The sequence below is a fragment of the Melospiza melodia genome, chromosome 20 (assembly GCF_035770615.1).
Source record: "Melospiza melodia melodia isolate bMelMel2 chromosome 20, bMelMel2.pri, whole genome shotgun sequence".
Taxonomy (NCBI): Eukaryota; Metazoa; Chordata; class Aves; order Passeriformes; family Passerellidae; genus Melospiza; species Melospiza melodia.
This window is the reverse complement of record NC_086213.1, coordinates 13,929,403-13,953,184: the sequence shown is the minus strand read 5'-3', so window position 1 is coordinate 13,953,184 and position 23,782 is coordinate 13,929,403. Positions and strand designations below refer to the sequence as shown.

Here is a 23,782-nt window from a genome sequence, read left to right as displayed (position 1 = left end):
GGCCTCGGGGCTGGGCTGGGCTGGGCCGGGCCTCGGGGCTGTGCTGGGCCGGGCCTCGGGGCTGTGCTGGGCCGGGCCTCGGGGCTGGGCTGGGCTGGGCCTCGGGGCTGGGCTGGGCCTCGGGGCTGGGCTGGGCTGGGCCTCGGGGCTGGGCTGGGCTGGGCCGGGCCTCGGGGCTGGGCTGGGCTGGGCCGGGACTCGGGGCTGGGCTGGGCTGGGCCTCGGGGCTGGGCTGGGCCGGGCCTCGGGGCTGGGCTGGGCTGGGCCGGGCCTCGGGGCTGGGCTGGGCTGGGCTCAGAGCTGGGCTGGGCCGGGCCGGGCTCAGGGCTGGGCTGGGCTGGGCCTCGGGGCTGGGCTGGGCTGGGCTCAGAGCTGGGCTGGGCCGGGCCGGGCCTCGGGGCTGGGCTGGGCTGGGCCTCGGGGCTGGGCTGGGCTGGGCCTCGGGGCTGGGCTGGGCTGGGCCGGGCTCAGGGCTGGGCTGGGCTGGGCTGGGCTCAGGGCTGGGCTGGGCCGGGCCTCGGGGCTGGGCTGGGCCGGGCCTCGGGGCTGGGCTGGGCTGGGCCTCAGGGCTGGGCTGGGCTGGGCCGGGCCTCGGGGCTGGGCTGGGCCGGGCCTCGGGGCTGGGCTGGGCTGGGCTGGGCTCAGGGCTGGGCTGGGCTGGGCCTCGGGGCTGGGCTGGGCCTCGGGGCTGGGCTGGGCTGGGCCTCGGGGCCGTGCTCAGCTCCCAGCAGTTCTCCTGCCTCCATCCAGGCCTAAATGTGGCCTGTTGCTGTGGGATGGTGACTTAGGAACAAATCCCGTTTTTGTTCTGCTCCCGGTCCAGCACGAGGGCACAAACAGCCCCTGGGCAGGGCTAACCACCCCCAGTGCCAGGATGGGTGGCAGGGGTGCTGCCAGGCTCAGGTAATGATGTTTTCCCTCCTGTAGCTGGGGTCACTCCCAGTCCTCGGCTCTGCACAGGGTTTGGTTCATTAGGGACACCAAAGCCCAGCTCTGCTGCTCTGCACGGCCCCTGAGGGTCAGCTGGTCACTGCCTCATTTTTCCTCACTTTCAATTAGTGCCCTTTGCCTCTTTTGCTGAGAGACAGGAGGCAAACCCGGCTCCATTTCCCTCTCTCCCTGCCCTTCAGCGGCCACAGGCCCTGCTCAGGTTTCTCTGGGATCCTGGGGCTCCGCAGAGCAGCTCTGAGCCCCCTGCCCGTGCCAGGGCTGCAGTGCTGGGGCACCCCCAGGCCAGGGAATGGCCCTGCGGCACCCAGGGCTGGAGCAGACCCCCACGTGTTCCTCCTCATGTTTTCTCTCCAGGGCTAAGCAGCTTTTCCAGGCTTTAGAGAGGTGTCTCCATTCCAGGAGAGAGAGAACACATGAGGAGGAGGCAGATGCATGGCTTTGAAACCAACAGACACATTCACTGAGATGCTGTTAAAAAGCTGCTGCCAAGAGCATTTTTTTGGGTTTTATTATTTGTTGCTAATATGGGAGTTTGTTTGTCATTCGAGTTTCTCTGTCCAGTGAACTGGCTCGTATTGGATGGCTCACTAAGCTGTGGAAATGACAGAGCATGTGTTTCCTAATGCAGAGGGATGGACAAGGGCCCTTTCTGCTGGAAACAGAACAAAGCTGCTGGTGCAAAGTGAGTGCTGCTCAGGGTGGGCACAAAGGGAGTGCCAGGGGTCTGTCCTTGCTCTGAGAGCCTCTTGCTGCAGTGCTGGATCCAAACTCTGATCCAAGCTGTGCCACCTGATGGGCAGCACAGGCCACCAAACGTTAGGGGTGCTCTGGGGGACATTATCCTGAGGGTCTTCAGGGAGGTTTAACTTGCTCCTCAAGCCCAGGATCCCCTAAAGGGATTTGGGTGCTGTAGGAGATGTCACAGGAAGGTTTAACTGCTCCCCCGTCTCAGGACCCCCCAAAGGGATTTGGGTGCTGTAGAATATGTCACAGGGAGGTTTAACCTGCTCCCCACTCACAGGATTTGTTAAACGGATTTATGGGTGCTGTAGAATATGTCACAGGATGATTTAACCTGCTCCCCCGTCTCAGGATCCCCTAAAGGGATTTGTGGGTGCTGTAGAATATGTCACAGGGAGGTTTAACCTGCTCCCCACTCACAGGATTTGTTAAAGGGATTTGGGTGCTGTAGGACCCTCCTGATTAAAAAAAAAAAATCCTACAGATAATTCCATGGTATAAAGTGTGCATTCTGCTCTGCCTACCACAGGTTTAAATTGGAGGATTAAAAATATCCATTCTTCATTTCCACTAAATCCTAAGCTGCTTATTTGGGTTTTGTACCATCAGATCCCATTGTTTTTTAAATAGACTAACCCAAGATTATCAGGAGGAAGGAGACAAGCCTTCGTCCACACTGATGCTGATACAAATGGTTTTGGGAGCATGCTGCCCTCTGAGAGCTGCAGAACAGGTCTAAAACATCCCCAGCTCACTTTATTTCTGAAGCCAGCTGCCTCTCAGTGAGACAGCTCAATTCTGTTCCCCCAGTGACCAGCGCTGCAGAACCTGCCCAGGTGGGGCTCTGGGACAGGAAAAGGAATGCAGATGCTGCTGAGGGATGGGTGTCCCAGTAATGGCCAAACTGCCAGGACACAAAAATGTCATTTATAAAATCCATTTATTATTTCAGGGTTTGGAACGCCAAGGGGGACCAAGTGGAATCTGTGCCCAGAGCACAGCACAGAGCTGGTTCTCTGAGGCACTTCCTAAATCACACTTTTCAATCCATTTGTCCAATTGACTTCATACAAACCCACATTTCAATGCATTAGAAATTACAATGGTGCTCATTAAATCATCCAGGTGGTGTTAAATTGCTGCCATTAGTGGGACAGCCAGATCCCAGGTGTGAGCAGCTGAGAGCAGCAGGGGGATGCAGGAGCATCCTGGGGCTGATTCCCTGGAGCAGCCCCAGCTCTTGAACCTTCAGGGGGCTCTGGGTTTCTGGCTCTGCCAGAATTTCCAACCCCTGCAGCAAAATCCTGAGGCTCAAATTCCCTTTTTTGGCATTAGCCAGATGCTTTCCTGCAGCTCCCATGAGGAGCTCAGTGGTCACTCAAGAATTTCGAGGCTCTTGGAGTCTAAAGGGAGCTTCAGAGGATTCAGGGGGCTGAATCCAATTTCTGTGGTGGTTCCCACTGGAGAGCTCAAGGACAGGTTTGGTTTGTGCCTTTTTCCTTTAAATCTGACGGTGTTTGCCAGGCTCTGCTCATATGAGAGGCTCACTCTTGGGGCAGGGGAAGGAGGACAGGGCTGGAGCAGGGGACAAACCCTGGGCTGGGTAATGCAAGGACTGATGCTGCCTTGGGGAAGGGTTTGTGCTGCTTTGGGGAAGGGGTTTGTGCTGCTTTGGGGAAGGAAACACCTGAGAAATCCTCACTGCTGGTTCTGCTCACCTGGCAGGGGCACATCACCCTCAGCCCAGCCAGCAGCTCACCCTGACCAGCACCAACACCAAATGGTTTTTAAAAAAAAAAAACAACCACATGAACATTATTTTTATTTCTCCAGCAAAATCTGTTTCTTTCAGTCTTTCATTTGCTTCTCTTCTGAAGACTCAAGTCTTTATTTCAGACATCTGCCTATAGAAAATAAGTATTTTTTTAAAGGGCACATTAAAAGATGAAAACTGAAGCTTGAATAACTTAATCAGCATACAAATTACACAGATATAAAAGTTCTGTTTCATTGTCTTAACTTACAGTTTATTTTGTACAGAATTCATTATGTTATACATCTAAGACTTATTATATTGTATAAATATCTGGGGTGTGATGTATATACATTTCCAGTGTTATCATTCAGCAGTTAATGTATGCAGTTCACAATACACTCCCGTGTATTTCAATGTAGTGCACATGATTTATAATCCATAGAAGAGCACATCTGCTAGGAAAATCTGCATTTCCTTGGGGGGGTCTTCACCCCACCTCACCAGACAAGGGTCTCTCCATTCTCTGATGGACTCTCTGCACTGTCTATGGCTGTAAGGTCTGCTTGTACATTCCCCAGGATGAGTTAAGGACCAGCAGCTCCAAACATGAACGTGGGGGGTTGGACAGGGGGGCAAGAGTGGGGCAGGGTCCCTAAGGGGTCCCTAAGGGTGGGGAAGGGACACGGGGAGCCCCAAAGGTCCCTGTGGGGTGGGGAAGGGGCACAGGGAGACCTAAGAATTGGGCAGAGTCTTTAAGGGGTCCCTAAGGGGTGTGGAAGGGGAACAGGGAGCTCCAAGAACAGGACAGGGTCCCTAAGGGTGGGGAAGGGGCACAAGGAGCCCCAGGAGCTGGCAGGGACCCTAAGGGTGGGGAAGGGGCACAGGGAGCCCTGGCTGGGCACTGTGGGGTGAAGGAAACAAAAGGTTCTGCCCGTGGGAACTGGCAGCTCTCCCTTCCCTGTCCTGGGCACACCCTGTCCCTGCTGCCCTGGCAGGGCTGGGGGCTGCCACCAGCTTTGTTTTCAAAGTTGGCAGCGCCCCGTGTGCCATTAACCCCTCTGTGCCCACGGGGCTGCTCTGCATGCCCCGTTAACCCCTCTGTGCCCACAGGGCTGCTCTGGGCTCTCCTGTGGGATGTTCTCACACACCCTGAGAGCAGCAGAGCCCCCTCTGCACCCCCAGCAGTCAGAGATGGCGTTGGTTTGGTATTTTTGAATCACAGGTATTGCTTCCCTAGGCACCTACTGAAGCAGCATTCTAACTCATCTGCTCCTATTTGCAGACAATTCTACTTTCCTGCACACGTACTTACATACATACATTTTGTGCCTTTTGATCACTTGGCTACCATTGCTTTGTTCTCTCAAAAGCAGAGACTCTTTCATCAATGTGTAAATGCTGTTCAGTTAACAGCAAAGTGGAATATTATATATTCCATAAATAAAATATTGTATTTAACAGCAACACTGAAAAATATTTAGGTGAGTGGGAAAATCGGGGGGGAGGAGATGTTTAAAATAATTTAAAATTGAATTTGCTTAAATTTATAGAGTATGCCATAACTTTGAAATTAAAATTTGAGATACTTAATTTAAAAGGAAATTATCAACTCAGAACCTTTTTGCATCAGATACATTCATGTTGAATAGATTTTCCTTTCATCTTACGAGAAGTAGCATAAAGGCTCAAACCAGGATAAAATAACTCCACTTTATTGGTGTTATCCCAGTTTTACTGAAAATAGAGAGTTCTCTCTTCCCACTTCTTCTCTCTTTTTCTGTATTGCTTTTTTTCCATGGTTGTATTGCCATTTTCCATGTAAGAGCTTTCATGTGATGACATGTGATGGAAAAGAAAAAGAAAATTTATGAACCTACAGACCTTTCTTTTTGTCCCCCTATTGCAAGATTTGAGGATTGGGGTCTTTTTGGGGACAGCTGTCCCCAGTTCCAGTGTTTAACTGGTTCCCAGTTCCTTTGTTTAACTGCTTCCCAGCAGCAGCTGTGCTCCTCCTGACGGGCAGGAATTGTCATTTAGCTTGGGCAGAGGAGGACACCACCTCTGTGGCTCTAAAACCAGCCCAAATTCAGCCACGGAGCCACCCAGACCTCCCTGAGGAGCTGACCCTCAGTGGCACGTGGAACACAGCCCCAGGCACCCGTGACCTCCTGCCCCAGTGGGTTTGGGGTCAGCCAGACCCAGGAGCACCAGGAAAGTTCTGGAAAGGCCAGAGGTGTCCCCTGGTGGCTCTGGCCCCTCCCTGAGTGCCCAGGCACGAGGGACAGCCAGGGACTGGGCATCAGGGACACCCTAGGGTGTCAGCAGGAAGCCCCTGAACTTTGGGATCCTCCAAGGGACAGTCTCCAGCTGAGAGATGGAGCCTCAGCAGGGCTGGAAGGAAAGGTTTCCATAAGGAAATGGAACCCAAAGCAGGGCTGGAAGGAAAGGTTCCCATGAGGAAATGGAACCCAAAGCAGGAGTGGAAGGAAAGGTTTCCATGAGGAAATGGAACCCAAAACAGGGCTGGAAGGAAAGGTTTCCATGAGGAAATGGAACCCAAAGCAGGAGTGGAAGGAAAGGTTTCCACCAGGAGCCTCACAGGAGTTGAAGGAAAGGTTTCCATGAGGAAATGGAAACTCAGCAGGGCTGGAAGGAAAGGTTTCCATGAGGAGATGGAACCCAAAACAGGAGTGGAAGGAAAGGTTTCCGTGAGGAAATGGAACCCAAAACAGGAGTGGAAGGAAAGGTTTCCATGAGGAGCCTCACAGAAATGGAAGGAGAGGTTCCCATGAGGAAGTGGAACCTCAGTGGGAATGGAAGGAAAGGTTTCCATGAGGAGACAGAGCCTCAGAGGGAGTGGAAGGAAACACTTCCATGAAGAAACAGCTCTCTGTGAGGCCACGGCCTCGCTGGCTCACTGAGGCTTTGCTCTTTGGGCGCTTTGCCCTCTGCACCTGCCAGCAGAGCTTGCTTCCTCTGATTTCAAGAGTCGATCAGTCTGAGGTCAGTTGGGGTCAGTGTATTGTGCAAACAATAGTAAATAGGGGATTTTTGTTCTGCTCTCTGGTTGGGCCAAATAATGCATTGGAAAGAGAAGTTAGATTCTAAAAAGGGTTTTTATGTTGTTAGTGATAAGGATCATTGTAGGAATTCATCTTTCCTTATTTCCTGGATCACTGAAAGGGGAGAGAACATTTGTTAAACAACCCAAGACTTCATCTGACGCACAAGTGCTGCATCCCTTATGAAACAGAAGCATATCTGTGCTCTATTATTTTCTCTCCTCAAAATTAGATTTTAACAGATGCCATCTCCTCCCTGTGCAGTTCAGTGCCAGCAAAAGCAAGTCTCTAATCACTTATATAAGCCTGGTGTCCTCGCTTCTAGTCTCAATGTTAAAATTCCTGTATTTTGCTACAGTTACATTAAATAGTTCCCAGTTGTTGTTAGGACCCAAATGCAGAATTTCCTACAATTTTCTGGTTTATATATAAATTCAAATCTTGCTTTGATCTGCCTAAAGGATGGGAGCTCCAGTATGTAAGGCAGTTGGAATTTGGCTCTTGTGGTTGTTGCACAGGATCCATCACAAGAACATGAGATTTATTTGGGGGGTTTAAGTATTCTGTAGATTCAGGTTTTTCCTAACTGTAATTTTCAATTTATCTGAGCCATCCTTCAGTAAAAAAATAGATGTGATGCATATGAAATGGCAGCTTTGCTTTCCTTGATAAAATTGGGTAGTCCCTTGTGTGGCTGCAGTCTCCATGTGTCTTTTCTTCCCTTTTTAATGGAAATGGTGTAAAGTTTTTCTCTTTAATGGCTTCATGGCCAGGGATGTTTAGACAAGGCTGCTGAGCATGAACTTCTCTGGCCTGCTGAACTCTACCCCCAGTGGATTCATTAGCATAGAGAAACTGTGACTCCAAGCTTTGCTTGTTTCCTACGACATTTTCCTTCCCACTTTATGCATTCCAGTGCCACATTTGACTTTCCCACTCAGATAATAACAGGTATTGTCAGCCAAGCTACTGTTTTAGCAAAGCATTTCCCTTTGAAGTATGTACTGGGTTTTTTTACAGGTTATTTTTTCATATTAGCAATGACAAAAGTGAACCCAGGGCTACTCCTTGTTTTTTATTTTCCAGGGTTTATTATTATATTTACAGTTCCCTGTAAGAAGACACAACCCTTTCCCAGTAAGAGTTCTAATTCCTTTCTATGTTTCAAATACTAACAACCCATATGGAAAGGAGAAGATAATCAGTGATGAAGGAGGTATCTCTGGGGGCTGAAGCAGATGAATAAAAAACTCAAATCATTATAAATATTACTGTACTACACTTTGGTACTACCAAAAAAAAACCAAACCCCTTCAAAGAAAATATTTAATGTTCCCTAAGTCAAATAAAATTCACAAACAATATAAGAAGAAATTAACCACATGGGGTTTTTTATATCTGTAAAAAATAATAAGACTACTTGGCTGCATTGCACATAGGCAATAAAATGAGATTCATTCCAATCCCTTTTTCCGTGAGCCTCCTCTCAGGCTGTGAGCAAGAAATGTCCACTGTGCTTTACAAAGGACGACGACTAGAAAAAATCAATGCAAACAAACATCCCTTTCTTTTCTGATTGACCATTTCTCATGAGAGATGACCAACAAATGGAGTCTCCTCTGAGTCTGAGCGCAGGTGGATCAGCATTTTGCTCGAACCAGGCAGTACACAGCAACAGCCATCGTGTGTGACACCTCCAGCACCTACAGGGAGCTGCTTTAGGGGCACATCCTGGTTTGTGGTGAAACAGGATTAACTCAGCCAGCCTCTTGGACCTGCTCTCTGCCATCAGGTTATCATCTCAGGACCTCCAGGGTTGGGCTGTCTTGTTCCTATTGCTGACTGGACTGACTGCTCCACCATCCATAAACAGAAGGCATAAAGGTGATTACAAACATAAGAAAGTAGTTTTACATATTGTCTTGCAGTCTTTCCATATAGTCCCTAAGTTCCTTGGAATCACCAAGATTCATATCTTGGCATACCCATTTAATATTATCATCACTGTCAAATAGAATTGAGTTGGTGTAGGGGCCTCCATCCTCTGGCAGTATTGTTGTATATGAAGTGAACTTTACTCGCTTCTGCTTTGGCCCAGAAGGATTTATAGGTTCACTTTTAACTTCTTTTTCACAAAGGTACTCAGAAGATCTGAGGATATGATTATGAAGAGTCTTCTGAGAGCTCCCATTAAGGAGAAAGTTGCTTTCTTCAAACTGCATCCCTCTGTCAATCATCGTAGTGCACTCCTCCGATGGGAGCGAAATGTCCACTGGGTTTTCCAGGAGCTCCACCTCATTTCCAAGCCAGACCCAGTCATGGGAATGGGGGATGTTGCCTTGCTCACTCACAGCAAACCTTTTGTGCCTGTACTTCCAAGCAAACGCCACGCAGTTAATCAGAAACACCAAGATTGCCAAGCAGAAAACACAGAGCAGAGCGTACATGCCAATCTCCAGGTCTGTCAATCCTCTGGAAGTCAATGAGAGGTCACTGGGATTGCTTTCTCCTGGTATTTCTACCTGGGCAGGGAAACCTGTGAAGGCAGTTGGGTTGTTTTGAAGCTGGCCATCCTCCAGGGACTCCTGATCAATGGGAGAGATGAAAGTTGTGCTTTTGTTTGCATTGTCCTCAGGACCGGACACGTCCTCGTGGTTTTTGGACCAGTCTTGTGCTGTCCTCTCTTGCTCTGCAGCTTTCTCTATGGCGTTGCTGGCATGGCTTTTAAAATCTTTCTCCACATCATCGATGTCGTTGGTGCTCCCTTTCTGGTCCGAATCCTTCTGACCAAACTTCACCTTGACGTTTCCTTTCCCCATGGCCAGAACGCTCTTGCGCTTGGTCTTCTGGCAGGGCTCGCTGATCACCATCTCAATTTTGATCAGGGGCCCCTGCCCGTCCCCTTCTGCCACCACCACGGGCCAGAGGGACTGCAGGCTCTGGTGTGAGGACACCACCATCTCATCCAGGGAGGTGATGGCCATGGAGAAGTCCTTGGAGTCGTAGATGTCCAAGGGCGTCACCGCCCCGTCGCTGAACAGAACCCAAGCACTCACCACAGCCTCCTGGTGGGACAGGATGGGGGGAAAACAGGTGAGAGAGAGAGCACAAATCAGACACTCTGTTGTTAAAGTCTGAAAAGAATACAGATTTAACTTCAGGGTTTGTTTTTGGTTTGTTTTTTTAAAGAAAATGGAAATGTCTACTCTGCTGCTCATTTTCTTGCAGGCTCGTGTTCTCTAGACCACTGAGGCATTTACCTCACCTTCAGGAACTATCAAAGAAACACTCATGTAAATTCAATAAAAGTGCTGGAAAAAACAATTGATGATTCTTTTTTCTCAGTCTGAAGAGAGAAGCTTCTTTTGAATGCCGGAGCCTTATGATGAAAATAATCATATTTCCAACATCACGGTCAATTAGGTTTGTAAAGGACCCATAATGGGGAATTTCTCTAATGCTGCAGTTCCAGGGCCTCATGGAATGCAATGAGCAGGGCTGCAATGTGTCGGGCCAGCGAGCCCATCCAGCCCATGGAACAAACTGGGAGGAGAACACATCTCAGTGCAGTACTTTATATTTTCTGTCATGCTTTCAAATGTGCAGGACTTGCAATATGCAAAAGGGATTGTGGTCTTTCCTGGGAACTGTAGAAACACTCATAAAAAACCACCATTTTTATGTTTGACCAAACCAATTTGTCTTCTTGCTGCGAACTGCTAGTGCAAAAAATATAGTTACACTTTCTGCACTGATGTATAACCTCAGCTCTATGGATTCTATTAAAAACCACATCCAGAATTTGTTCTGTGGTCTCATTAAAAGCTATTTAATTCCTCAGATTATATGGTTCAAAGTAAGCACAAACTCATCAGTTTTCAGCACTGCAGGTCATGAAAACTTCTGCACCTGCAGCCAGAGGTCGTTTTGGCTGAGCTGACTTTGTGAGACAATTAAGGACTGGCATTCCAGCCCTGCTTGCACAGCTAGGCTGCATTTCCCCACAGAAAAGGAGATTTTTGTGTCACATCCATGTTTGTTTGGCACTGTGCATCCCTTTCCCTGTGCTGTGAGCTGCCCTGGGAAGAGAGTGCAGGGGTCACTGTGCAGGGGTCAGGAAGATGGAACAGCTTTTTTTACTGCTTTTCATAGCCATATATTCATTATATTTGCTGCCTAAAATGAACAGCAAATTCCTCTGCCAGAGCAGAGGGAGCATGAAATGAAATGATGCATTTTTGGGGCGTACCTGTTTGGGAGTGCGCAGGATGTCGTGGGCAGAGGTGGTGGCAAGGATGGCTCTCTTGTTCCCTTTGCTGCTCTGAAAGGACACGGACAGGCCTGACACCAGCTGCACCCCCAGGTCAGCAATGGTCACCCTGTCGTCCAGAACTATCACTGTCTTCTCTGCCAGGATGGAATCCGAGAGAGGGGACAGCACCTGGCAGGAGAGAGGAAAAGTCCTGCATGAAACAGCAATGAAGTGTTTCAAAGCCAGGCTGGCCTCTGACCAGCACACCACATTAATCCTGGGTTTGTCACGTCCATGTCTAAGCCAGAGCTGATGTTTCCCCCAAGATATTGCGCTCATTTGCTGCTAAATTACTTTATCTAAAAAAATAATTTAATAAAACAACAAATCACTTCAAAAATGCAGCTTGATCTCGACAAAATATATATGATATAGAATTAATTAAATGGATCTTTGGGGTTTTTTGAAAGTCATTTTTGTGGGGTCTATAAAACTCCCTGTTAATGCAGTGCTGCCCAGGACAGAATGTAAGACACTGATTAACACTGAAACTCAGTGAGGGGATAAATAAGTGCTCAAAGCCTGGCTGATGGGAACTTGGCCTGTTGCCTTTCTAGGGGCACAGGACCTGAATGAAATGAAAGTGAGACTTGCAAAAGAACTTTGGAAATCCCACTGGGTGCCTGCCTGCATTTTTCAATGCCAAAACATTCCTGCCAGTTGCTCTAAGACCTTGTTTCCAGCATGCTCAGAAAGAGACTCATCTTTATCCTGGTGACAGAAACAGCTGCTTTGAGCCCAGAATAGCTGAGGTGTGATTTGTCTAATCCAACACGAGAAACCTGCAGCACAGCTCCCTGCACTGGAGCTCCCTGCTCTTTTAGGGTCACTGGAGAGGAAGAGACATTTTAAGGGCAGAAATCCCTTGACCTCTCTATCCCATTTATTCAGGTTGAAGGGAGCTGAGCCCTAAAATCCCTGTGTTGACTCCAGAGTGTGACCAGAACATTGCAGGTGTTTGCAGCCCCTGAGAAGAGCCCCAGGGCTCCCATTCTTTTATTTTGATTAAGGAAGGTGCATGAATTTGGGCAGAGGTTAGGTGGGAACATGAACACTCCAAAAGGCATCTGAAGATTATCTGTGTCCATGGTTTGTGATCGGTTTTGTGAACATAAAAGAACTAATTTTTCAGATATGTTCAAGGATGTAAAGGTGCACGTAGATATTTGGTACAATTTCCCCCCAGTTATGCTCATATGGTCCCAGTGAAGGGAGAAGGAGCTGGCTGTGTGCCTCATGTCACCTCTTTCTCCAGCCAGAGAAATCCCCCTGTGTTCCAGTCACACTAAGATGGACAAATCCCTCCAAAAGCTTCACCTAAGGGCATTCCATGCAAGTGACAAACAGCCACAATGAATCCCGCTCAAACTTCCTTTTCCATTTAGCACTCCCATTTTTCCTGGTTTTGATTATTTTCCCCCTGCGATCAGTGACTTTCCCAGCCCAGCCCCGAGCCCTGCCAGCCCTGTGGGCTGCAGGGGCTGTACCTGCACCGTGGTGATGCCTTGCTCTCGCCCAGCCAGCACCCGGCCCTCCTGCAGCTTGGCCACCTTGGGCTCCTCCACCTTCATGAAATCGGCCACCAGGTCCGTGATGTCGAACTGCCACTCCGAGCCCAGCAGGTAGGTCAGGTGGCCCCCCAGCTCCGAGGACTCGGCCACAAACTGCGTCAGGACCCTCACCAGGGCGTGCTGGTACTGCAGGGTGCAGCCTTTGCCCTTCTTCTCGTCATCCTCCTCATCCTCGCTGTCCCGCGTGGGCCTGTGAACACAGCCAGCTTGGTTACACCCCCAGCCCTGCAGAGCTCCAGCTGCACCTCCTCTGGGGGACATGGCAAAGGGAAGTGATTCCCACAAAGCTGGAAAAGCTTAGAGCCAGGCAGAGCAGAGAAACTCAGAGCCAGGTGCAGCTGCAAGGTCTGAAGGTAGAAAAAGTTACAGTGGGATAACAAGCAAGGACATAAAACATCAGCTTGAGTTTCAGGCTAAGATTGACTTCAAGACTGCAGAAAAATATGCTTAACAAGGCAGTAGAAGGTTTAAAGCTTAATAATGAAGTATTGTGGTTTGTTAACAGAAAGCAGACAAGGCAGCAATGTGTGCAGCAGGTGTAGGTGTTCTTTCAGGGACTGGCTAGAACAGCTGCCTGTAACTTTACCAATATGCTATCAGCTAAGAAGCTTTCAAAATGCTCTGTCACAAAAAAATCTTTAGCTGCTGTTAACAGAACATTGGGCTCCCCCTCAAGGCAGGGTGACTCAGATTACACCTGCAGCATTGGACACACTTCCACATTTTCTATCTGTCTCCCTTTCAAAGTAGAACCTGTGAAATAAAACTGCTTTCCCTAGAGCTCAGAGAAGGCATCACAGTGATTTGTACATGATAACACTCCTGTCACACCTCACAGACTTTTTTGTCTGCTTGAAGACCCAGTTTACCACCAATATTTAATATTTTATATTTTTTTTCTCTTGTTCATTGCCTGGCACAAACACATGGATCCTCTTATCTCTTCCAAGTCAGGTATTAAGCAGTGGGTGGTCACACTTTTACTCATTATGCCCCCATGCTGTGGATTCATTGCTCAGAAATAATTTCCCTCCCTCCTGTATTTATTGAGCCTGAAGCCACCTCTATATCAAGGGTGGGAAATACAGGATGAGTCTCTCATTTTTCAAAGTATTGCAGGAGGTAGTTTTGTGGTTACTGTGTCCCTTTATCTCCTCCTTTGAAATAGCAGCTATGAAAAACTATTATAAAACAGAATTGCTTTTGTTATAAATTGTTTTATGAAAAAGCTGGCAGCCAGTAAGCTGAAAACATATCTAAGAAAAACCCTTGTGCTCTTCAAAATGACTGAAAGTCCCAGTGTTACAGAACCTAATCCACTGGAAATACATTTTCAATGCATCACTTGTTAGCTGAATATTTATATTCAGCCTCAAGTAAATGGTCTGTGGTGCCTTTTGGTTTTGTGTGTATAAAACAAGTGTCCATCATTACTTGCTGAGCGAAACATCATTGAATAACAGTGGAATTGTTAGGGGCAAGGCTACAAAAAAGGATTTCTATTTCCCAAAGAAATTAGTCTTAGAGAGTTTGACTAGCTGGGTATTTCAGGGAAACTTTCAGTTGTTCTCTCCTTGCCAGCACTGGTGTCAGTCTGAAGTCAGCTCACAGCTGGCAGAACAGCCACAAAGAAAGTTCTAGAAGGGGAATGTTCATTGGGCTTCTGTGGTCCACATCCATCCATGCCGTAAACAAATTCATGAACTCCTTAATGTTCCCACTTTCAATTTATTCCTGTGTTCTGACCCTCTCCAGCTCAGCCAGGCCATAACCCAGCTCTGAGCAATCTCAGACTTTGGCAGGACCAAGCTCAGCTCTGGGATTTGGGGATCTGACCCTCTCTTAATAATGCAGGCAGTACCATTAGTGCCTGTGCAGAACTGCAGAAAAACGTGCAAAAGGTGTTCAGGTGAGGAGCATTTGAGGGATGTGGGGCAAAAGAGCACAGAACGGATGGGAACCAGCCTTGTTATGGGAAAGGAGACCCAGAGGCAGCGTGGTGTGGCTGGCAGGAGATGTTCACACATTCAACACCCACCCCAGCATCATGCACAACACTCCCTGCCTGCTCCTGTTTGTCCTGCCCAGGGCAGGGCCTGGAACAAGATAATCTGCAAGGTTTCCTTCAACCCAAACAATTCTGTGAGTCGATGTTTTATTCAGATGCAATGGGTTGCTGTTATCTTTATTTATGTCCTTGTTTATTTCTACTTTCACTGTTTAAAACTTTGCACTGCTGGGTTGTCCAAGAGGAAATCTATTCCAAACAACTGGAGGGAATTCTCTTCCAGCCCCAGCTGATAAATATGAGCTGTGGGATGGCCAGAGGGGAGGAATGCTGCTCAGGGGCACAGAGGGAGCACTCCTGTCCTTATTTCCAGCACTGGGGCCGTGTGGGCAGCCAGCATTTACCACAACAAAACGATGATTCAAGTCCAGCCCATTCCCTGGGGTATCCTAAACGCAAAGGCTCCATTTCAGCACAAAAACATTCAGAGATGTTGATATACTTCTGCTCAGAAACATGTTTTCTGTGGCAGACAAATGTGGAGCACCGGAAAAGCCTCTCCAAAGCCTGGGATGAGCAAGGCATGTTCTTTCAGTGCAGAGAGGGAGGTGTCTGAATTTTCTGTACAAGCTTTGCAAGTCTGCTTTGCCAGGTCTCAACTCAAGTTCTTTCTGGTTTTGTTTTATTTTTTAACAAAGGATATAATTTTTCCACTATAAAACCACAAAATCAAGATTTAGGCAGTAAGTCAGTGTTTGAGATCCTGTGAATTGCACAGTTCCCTTTAAACTGCTCATTATAGTGTTTTCAGTAAGCTTAAAATCCTTCATTAAGCAGGAAGCTCATTTTCTGCTCAAGACAAGTCCTGGTGAACATAAGCTATTGCTGCATATTGTGCTTTTTTTCCCTTGGTCATCTCTGAAAATCTCTCAGAGTCCTCCTTAGCCTATTTCTTGCTGCTTGGCAAACTTGCTTGGAAGGCTTTGTGCTTTTCTGGAGCGAGCCAAGGTTGCCAGAATTACATTTAATTTACATTTCACAGAGGAAAGGCTCTGCCAGGGAGCTGAGCTGAAGCAGCAGCCTGTTCCAAGGGTGCCTGCAAGCACTGATCTAATCAGTGATCTGTCAGCTCCACATTACAGACCTTGTCTCTGAGCAGTTGAAGTGTGTCTCTTTTAATCTGCACCCCTCTCCAACCAGGCATCACATTCTTGGGCCAGATGCTAATTTTCTGTTTAAAAAAAAAACAACAACCCTAAAGAAATCAGTTTTGCTGGGTTTGGATTTGAAATACTCATTACAAAGAGTCGTATATTTAAAAAACATTTCCAACATCCCTAATTGAAAAAGAAATCTCTCTCAGATACAAATTACAAACCACTAGAAGCTGATTTAGTGGAAGCCACAAAAATAAAGCTGCACATAACTCCACTCACAGTTCAAGAAGAAATGTAATTTGGTACCTTCACAGATCTTGAAAATACAGCCTACCTATTAACAAAAATCTCCAAGGCCTTATCTCCAAAGGACATTAAAGTCAATTAACCAAAGGAGCAAATTTACAGCGTGTTCCAGCTTTGTGCAGATGCTGTTACCCACAGTGGAATGGTTTCAATCCAGTGTCTCCTAATTTCACAGCTTTACTTCTGAAGGGCAGCACTCCCTGAGGGTTTAACTAAAGCAGTTTCCTTTCTCCTGCTTTTAACCCAGGCCAGCTTTCCTGCTTTTGTCTCCAGAACTGGACAGGACCAAAGCACAGCTCAATAAACCCTGCCTGAAGTGAAGCCTGTGCTGGTGGTGTAGGGAGCCTCCTGAAAACAATGTCCTATCCCAGCTGCAAATATTTACTGAAATTAAATTGCCAGCTTGTTCTGTGGGACTTTAGCCATGCAATTCCTATTAATGCAAGCTGAAGCCACTCATGCCATGTAAATATGTGTGCACAGAGCTGGTGCAGGAACCTCAAGAACAAGGTAATTATTTTGCAGATGCATGACGAATAGAAATAAGTGTTCTTGTTAGACTAGCAGAGTCTGCCTGGACCTCTTCTACACTCTAATATTTGACTTTAATTTAAATATACACCTGCTGTTTGCTGAGGCTGGGGGTCTGTGCAGCCTGTGCTGGCTCAGGCACCACTCAGGAGCTGGTGGTGGAGCTGAATTTCACCTGCCCAGGGAGGCTCCTCCTGTCTGCAGCAGCACTCACCAGAGATCAAGTTCTCCTCCTGATAATATTAAAGATTTGCCATATATTTGCAGGTGATCTGGTAAATTGTACTGCTGCTCTTACACAGGGGAGAGGAATTGTTTTTTTTTTTCCAGTTTTTGGCATAAAAGTAGCCTGTCTTTTCCTTTCTGCTGACAAGTTCCTGCTCCTGCAGTTATTCAGACCAGCTACAAACCAACACAGTTCAATGTGCAGGGGACATTTGTAAAAGTTTTTAAAGACCCTGCTTTCTTCATGGCTTTGTGGAAATGATTCAAGAAGTCAGAGAGGCAAACATGTCTGTAATCACATGTGTTTTACAATTACAAACATGGCAGGGTTTACAGGGAGCAGCAAGACATTTTACTGGCTGGAGAGCCATCCCTGGGAAGAACAGATGTGATCTGGGGCACATAAACTCTCTGAGGTCTGAAGGAGAGCAGCTGTATCAGAAGAAGAACAGCTATGCTGATGCACAAACGTTTCTTTTGCTAACAGCACCAATAAACACGTTTAGGATTATTGTAAAGCCAGCTCTGTTTTGCCATCTGGCCCAGCCAGCCACGCTGTGGGGGTGGGAACGAGGCCCTGGGGCAGCCAGAGGAGATGAAAGAACCTCTGGAGGTTGCTGAAGTGTCTCTGCACAATCCCTGTAAATATTCCATCATTCTGCCTGCTGAATGTTGATGAATAACTTTACAGCAATGTTCAGTTCCTGCTGAGAACACAAGCGGTGGTGTGAGGACACCAACCCTGCAGGACAGGAGCAAAGTGGGAAATTGTTTTGTTTGTGGTGAGGTGAGCTACAAGGAGCCACACTGCAATCCTGCCATGACCAGAACAGTGACACAGTTTCAGTTTATTTCTGGGCTAAGTCCAAGGCTGCCAAAGCCTGTTGTGAGTGACTTTGGAAAGAATCCTTGAGTTTCCTTCAAGGACAGATATCAAAAACCTCCTGCAAATTGCCAATATTGGCTCTCACATGAAGGTGAAGTTGAAACAACACAATGCTATGGCTTCACCTGCTGGGAAATGCTTGGATTTGGGGTTTTTGCAAAGATAAAAGCACTCTGCTCACTCTCAAACCCACAGCTCCTGACTGCAGTCCAAGTGTCTTGAGTGCTTCAGCTTATCACCTAAAACTCATAAAACCTCCCCCATGTTTAGGATTTGGGGAAACACATAGGAGGTGGAGGTATAAGCAGATTAAAAAGTAAAGAGAAAAGTCATAATAATAAAAAAGAGCCAAAATGAAAAGCCACTAAATCTCAGGTAAAAACCATCCAAATCTAAAAATAAAGGAAATGTAAAAACCTTATGTGCAAAGTAAATGTCAGCGTGAGCACAACTAATGCTGGCTCTGAACTATTGATTCAGAATAGCCCTGCAAAGTTAAAAATCCCCATGAATGGTCAATAAAAGGGGAGATCATTTGTTTCCTGTTGAAACCTTTGCTGCTCATGTGGGCATGGGCCATCCAGGGGGATGGCACAGTGTCCACACTTTGGAAAATGCCTGCAGGACGTGGGCCAGCAGCTCCAGAGCAATCCAAGCAGCAGCAAATGCTTTGCACCAAAACTCTGCACAGGCTGCCAGCTTGCAAGCAGAGCAGACTCTCAGACCATTCTCTTTATTTCAGCTGGCCAAATAAATCAGGAGGAGACACCAGGGGGGAAATTTCCAGCGCTGCCTGTAATGGGTTTAACTTGAGAATGCCCACGACTGCTAAGCAGGGCTGAATGTCTGCTCCTCAATAAACACCAGCCTAATCCTGCAGCTGTGTGCTCAGCAAAATCCCACTGCTTTCAGCAGGAGCTGTGCCTCGGGGCTGGGACAGCACAGGCAGCAGAGGAAGTTCAGTGAAGATTTAAGCAGTCAGCTTAAATCCACTCATTCCTCACCCAGCACAGCTCTTCCTGCCTTTGTCACTGAAGCAAACACTGCAACTTCTCTTGTGCCACATTCTCATCACCTCCTCTGTCATAGCCAAAAAATACCCACATAATCACGAGGTCAGTCATTGCCCTTCTCTGGAGCTTGTGATCTGATCACCCTGCAAATTGTGTGCCATTCCCTTGGTTCTGTGCTCTTATGAAGTGTGTGTAGTTCTCTCCACTGCTGTCTGGGCTCTTCAGGCTCCTCAGCAGCTGAGATGTTCTGCTGGGCACTGGAGAGCTTCAGCTGGAGCTGCCACAGTGTTCAGCACTCCCCTTGCTGCTGCCAGCAGGGCTTTTTCACTGGGTGATAAATCTGAGCTGGTGGCACGCCTTTTCCCCACTAATATTTTCCAATTTCACCTGAAATCCACCAACACAGGAAGTTCTATCTTGCAAATGATGGTTATTACAGAATGGGCATTTCCAGTAGGGAATGATGAGATCAGAGCTCAGAAGCCCCACTGTCTCTGCCCTCCTTTTTCCCTGTCCACTTCTTCCTGGTGGAACATGGTCTTCAGTAGGAATTGTTTCTTATTTAATTCAGTTGCTAAGTAATACAGCAGCCTGCACAGACTGAATCACCACCCAAAGCCATGGAATCACAGAGGGTTTGGGTTGGAAGAGACCTGGATCACCTGGTCCAAGGCAGTGACACCTGAACCCTTCCTTGGCCCCATTATTTGTCCCAGCAGACAGAACTGACCTCTGGCAGTGCTGAATATCTCACACACACACACACACACACACACACAGGGCCGTGTTACACCTACAGGAGAGGTCCAGATCCTTCTCCTCAGCAATGTGTGATCGAATGTCCTGAGATTGTGTGGGATTGATTAATGCTCCAGGCAAAGCTCTGCCTTTTAAACTGTCCAGTGTTTGAGTGAAGGCTGAGGCAGGCTGCAAAGCTGACAGCAATTCTGAAATGCTCATTCTCAAACGGCTGAGCTGTCAGAGCAGAGCCCCAGGCACTTGCTGGGGACATACCCACCTTTTGTTGGAGGTGACAGGGATCCTCCAGCCCTTGATCTGGCTGAGCTCGGTGTCGGAGATCTCGATCTGCAGCGGCAGCCGCGGCACCCAGACCGTCACCTCCAGCTGCGTGGTGAAATGCTGGTAGGTGAAATTCACTATGGTGTCCACTTTGCTCTTCATCTCCTTGCCGTTAACAAAGATGGAGTCACAGCTCTCAGAAACCTTAAAAAAAAAAACATATAAAAAATTAGGAAATTAATAAAAGTTCCTGAGGAAGAACGAGGATGATACATGAGGGCTAAGACAACACTGCAAATCTAAGTCATGCATATTGCATTTCCAGTTCTCTAATTAGAAGCAAACAGTGATAAATGGACCCCAGGGAAAGAGTTGTGCTTTCCTCAAAGGATACTACTCAAACTACAAAAATAATTTAATGATGTTAGATAACCTGCGTGAATCTTTTATATTAGGCAAATTAAACCCTTCATGAATCAAACTCCATGTGCATCAACGTTTATGTTTACAACTTGCTTAAAGAACCAGGAAAAATGGGGCCATATGTTAGTAAGAAAAAGACTGACTCAGAACCATAAACCAGAATCTTTTCCCTTTTCCTTGAGCACTGTAATGCTGAAAGACAAAGATCCCCTTATGGCTCATGAGCAGAAGTGCAGCAGAAGCATTATTTTTTAGGACTTCTCAGTAATTGTTTTAACAAAATGTATTCATAGTTGCTCCGTGGCATTCCATGAAATCTCTGCTAAAAGCAGCGTGTGGGCTGTGTACTGCAACTCATCTGCCCTCTTGGCTCCAGGGATCTTCTGGCACAAAATCAAGGTCCTGAGCACAGATCTCATTTATATAAAACCATGATGTAGCAACAAATTCAATCTGCATCCTGGAAGACAGGACTCCTTTGTCAGGGAGGGGTTTCTAATACATTTATAAATGTGTGTGTGTGGTTTTAGCTATACAAACAGTGTAGTTTTAGATACACAAACACCCAGCCATGTATAACACTCATGTATATTATTCATGTACAATATTCATGTTTATATACATATATAATGAGTTATATACCTGCATGTGTACATGTATTTTATCTTTATCTGGTTTGCATTCTGCCTTGAAGACAGAGAGGAGCTCATTTCCCACAGAGCCCATGGTTTCAGAGTGGTTTTAATCTTTGAAGCCCACAGCTGATGAGATGTGGCTGTGTCCCTGGAATGCACTTTGTTCTCCTGTCAGGGCTGCTCTGTGTCACCTGTCCAAGGCTCTGGCACAGAGGGAGCCTGGCTGAGCCCGTGTTTAAATTCTGCTTTCCTGGAATTACTGAGATAACTCATGTAGGCTTCAGGGGGGAACAGGCTGGGTTCCCTCTGCAAACCAACCTCAAATCTTTTCAGATATTAACAGGAATTAGGGGTTAGTGAGCCAAGAAAAAATAGAGAAAACCTCTGGCAGATGCTTTATTTTGCTCAAAAAATACCCAGTTTTCAGATATGGAGTAAAAGATCTGTCCTTCCACATTTGCCATATTCAAGTCAGCCTCTCAGATCCTTTTCAACGTACTGAAACTACAACTGCTCATTTACAGAGGGGCTGAGCCAGGTGATGAGGGATGGGGCAAAGGAAACACAGTCCCTCTTCTGGAGAGAATACTCCTCCACATAAATGCTTAATGAACACAAGAATATAAAAATAATAAATCTAGATAATCTGATAAAGAGCTTAAAATGGACTTCAGGCTCAGGAGTACCACAAATGAGATGGAGCAGACTTGGAATCTTTTTTTCCCTCCCTCATAATATGTCACGAGCGTCTCTGGAAAGTTTAAGCACATTAAGCAAGCCCATTAATTGAATGAGCAGTTGAGATTCTAAACCATAAAGCTTACATCCAGGGAGTTATGTGAGAATTAATACAAGACAGAAATAATTAAGAAAACTCAAAGAGGGAGGGATAAACATCAAGGCCGGATCAGGGGAATAACTAATATCTGACAAGACAGCAGCTAATTTTTCAGATTCTCTTCTTGCTGCATCAAACGTTCTTGTCAGCAGACAAGAAAGGTGCTAAATTAGGGAACTGAAAATGGACATTAATTTTATCTATAAAAATATCAGTCTAGGAATGCTGGATGTTGAGCATTTCAAACTTTCTGTGCTGAAAGGCACAGACCCACAAGAGAACACTGCATTTGACCTGAGGCCATGGAGAAGGCTTCCAAAATTGATAGCACTGGGATTGTGGGTGTGGAGTTTGATTAGAAGTGTGTAATATCACAGGGTGGAAAACTTAAGAGTTTAAGGGTTTAGAATATAACAATATATGTAGAGCAAGATGGAGGTTTTAGGGCGGAGGCTGGTCCTTCACCTTCTTCTCCCTTCTTCTCCATGGGTTTGGGTGGTGTTGTGTAATTGGACAGAAAAGTCCGCAGTGCGGGACACAAGGGATTAGTTATTGGGTTAAAAGTGAAAACAATTTAGGTGTCATTTCTTAATTGGATAGTTTAGCCTTAAAAGACCTTGTAGAGAAAGACAGTTGGCCATTTTGTAGCTTGTTACTAGAATGCTGTAGAAGTCAGGACTTGTAATGTAGATAAGAAATAATAAACATCTGAGTCTGAACACAGAACACCGTTTGGGGCGCCTCAATCTTGACCTTGGCAGAGCAAACACAAAGCCAAGAGCCAGCAGTGAGGGGTGCCCTGGTGTGGGGACGCCTGTGGAGGTTGGGACCTCTCTGAAGAAACAGCTGTGAGCTGGAAAATCCCCAGGGAAAAGAAAGAAGAAAAAAGGAAGAAAAAAAGAACTTGGAAATCCCTGGACGCTGGTGAAACGGTTTGGAGCAGAACGTGGATGCTGGAGACCGAGACGGGAATTGAGGAGAAACAGACAGCGAGAAGTGAGGTATGATTTATGTTCTTTGGGGTTAATCACAGACTGATAGCGGGAAACTAATTTCCAGATCACAAAGAGACACCTTAGACCTCCTACACTCAGTGGGCAGGGAACATCCCAGGGCTGTCCCAACTAAAAGATCTTTCACACTGGGTGCAGGAACAGTTTCCAAACGCAGACCCAGGGGCTCTCTTCGATCCCCTTCTCTGGGACTCTGTGAATCTAAGACCATACAATGCCGCTACGCTTAACACAGCAGCAGCAAAACTTCTTCCAGCATGTAGGGTGATCTGTGAGGCTCTAGCCAGCAGAAAAGCCAGGCACAGAAGCGGCACAAGAGGCTCAGGAGATAATTAGCGCCCCAAAGAGCGCCCGGCCTCGGCCCGTGCGGCCCAGAGCGGCGGGATGGGGCAGTCCCCCTGCCCCGCTCCAGCAGCGCCTGCACAGATCGCTCCCCACGGCTCCCCCAGGGACAGGGGACATGCCAGCCCTGCGAGGCGCTCCCCACAGCCGGGGGACGCCCCGAATGGCCGAGGAGCAGCCCTGCAGCGGGAGGGCCTGTCCCGGTGCGCGGCCACCTGGGACCGCGGAAAGGGCGCAGGGTACGCAACCTGCGCAGCCAGGGACCGCACGGACCGCCCCGGGTACGCAAAACCACCGCAAACAGCGCAAAGCGCCGCTCCCTTCTACCCGGAGGGAGCAGAGCGGGACCTGCGGCCGTTTTTAAAAGTAGCAAACGTGGCTTTGGCCTCAGGGAGTGCGCAGAGCCCGGCGGGGACGGGGCAGACAGAGGCTGCGGGAGGACAGGGCTCCCTCGGGACGGGCGGATGGAGTCTCGGAAGGCGGTGGCAAGCACAGACCCAGAGATTACAAACAGCGCTTCTTTACTGCCCACAGACCCAGAGATCGCAAACAACGCTTCTTTACTGCCCACAGCTGCGGCGCGGGGTGTCCATTCCCCGCCCGCTCTCTCACACACCCAAGCTCGGAGCCAACACTCCCCAGCCCGCAGCTCCCTGCAGCCATTCCGGCCCCGCCCGTGGCCCCGCCTCCCGGCCTGTCAATCACTCTCCATGTTGTTCCGCGGGAGTCCCCCTGACTCATTAGTGCAGCTCAGAGGCTGCGCACGAAACATGCCCTTCCCACATAATGGCGGCGCCCGTCACACCTATTCCGTACGCAAAATGGCGGCGCCCTGCACTTCCGTGATTTATGCTAAGTACTTCCGCTGACGTCATTTGTGACAACAAGACGTTAAACCTCCTGCTGCAGCGCCACCTCTGGCCAAATCAATTATTGCACCCTCCAATTCTAATACACAGCAATAAATGCAACCAGCAGTTCCTCATACAGAG

General features: G+C 47.7%; 1 protein-coding gene across 1 annotated transcript in view; it reads right to left on the bottom strand.

The window, feature by feature from the left end:
• Positions 1-3,503: 3,503 nt before the first annotated feature.
• TMEM132B (transmembrane protein 132B) overlaps positions 3,504-23,782 on the bottom strand; it is a 210,441-nt gene continuing 190,162 nt past the window's right edge. The window contains exons 6-9 of the mRNA XM_063173211.1: positions 19,538-19,743; positions 12,310-12,583; positions 10,760-10,951; positions 3,504-9,575 (exon numbers count right to left, since the gene is read on the bottom strand). Of these exons, the coding sequence (XP_063029281.1) occupies positions 8,421-9,575; positions 10,760-10,951; positions 12,310-12,583; positions 19,538-19,743 (1,827 nt within the window). The 3' untranslated portion in view covers positions 3,504-8,420. The remainder of the gene's footprint in view (positions 9,576-10,759; positions 10,952-12,309; positions 12,584-19,537; positions 19,744-23,782) is intronic.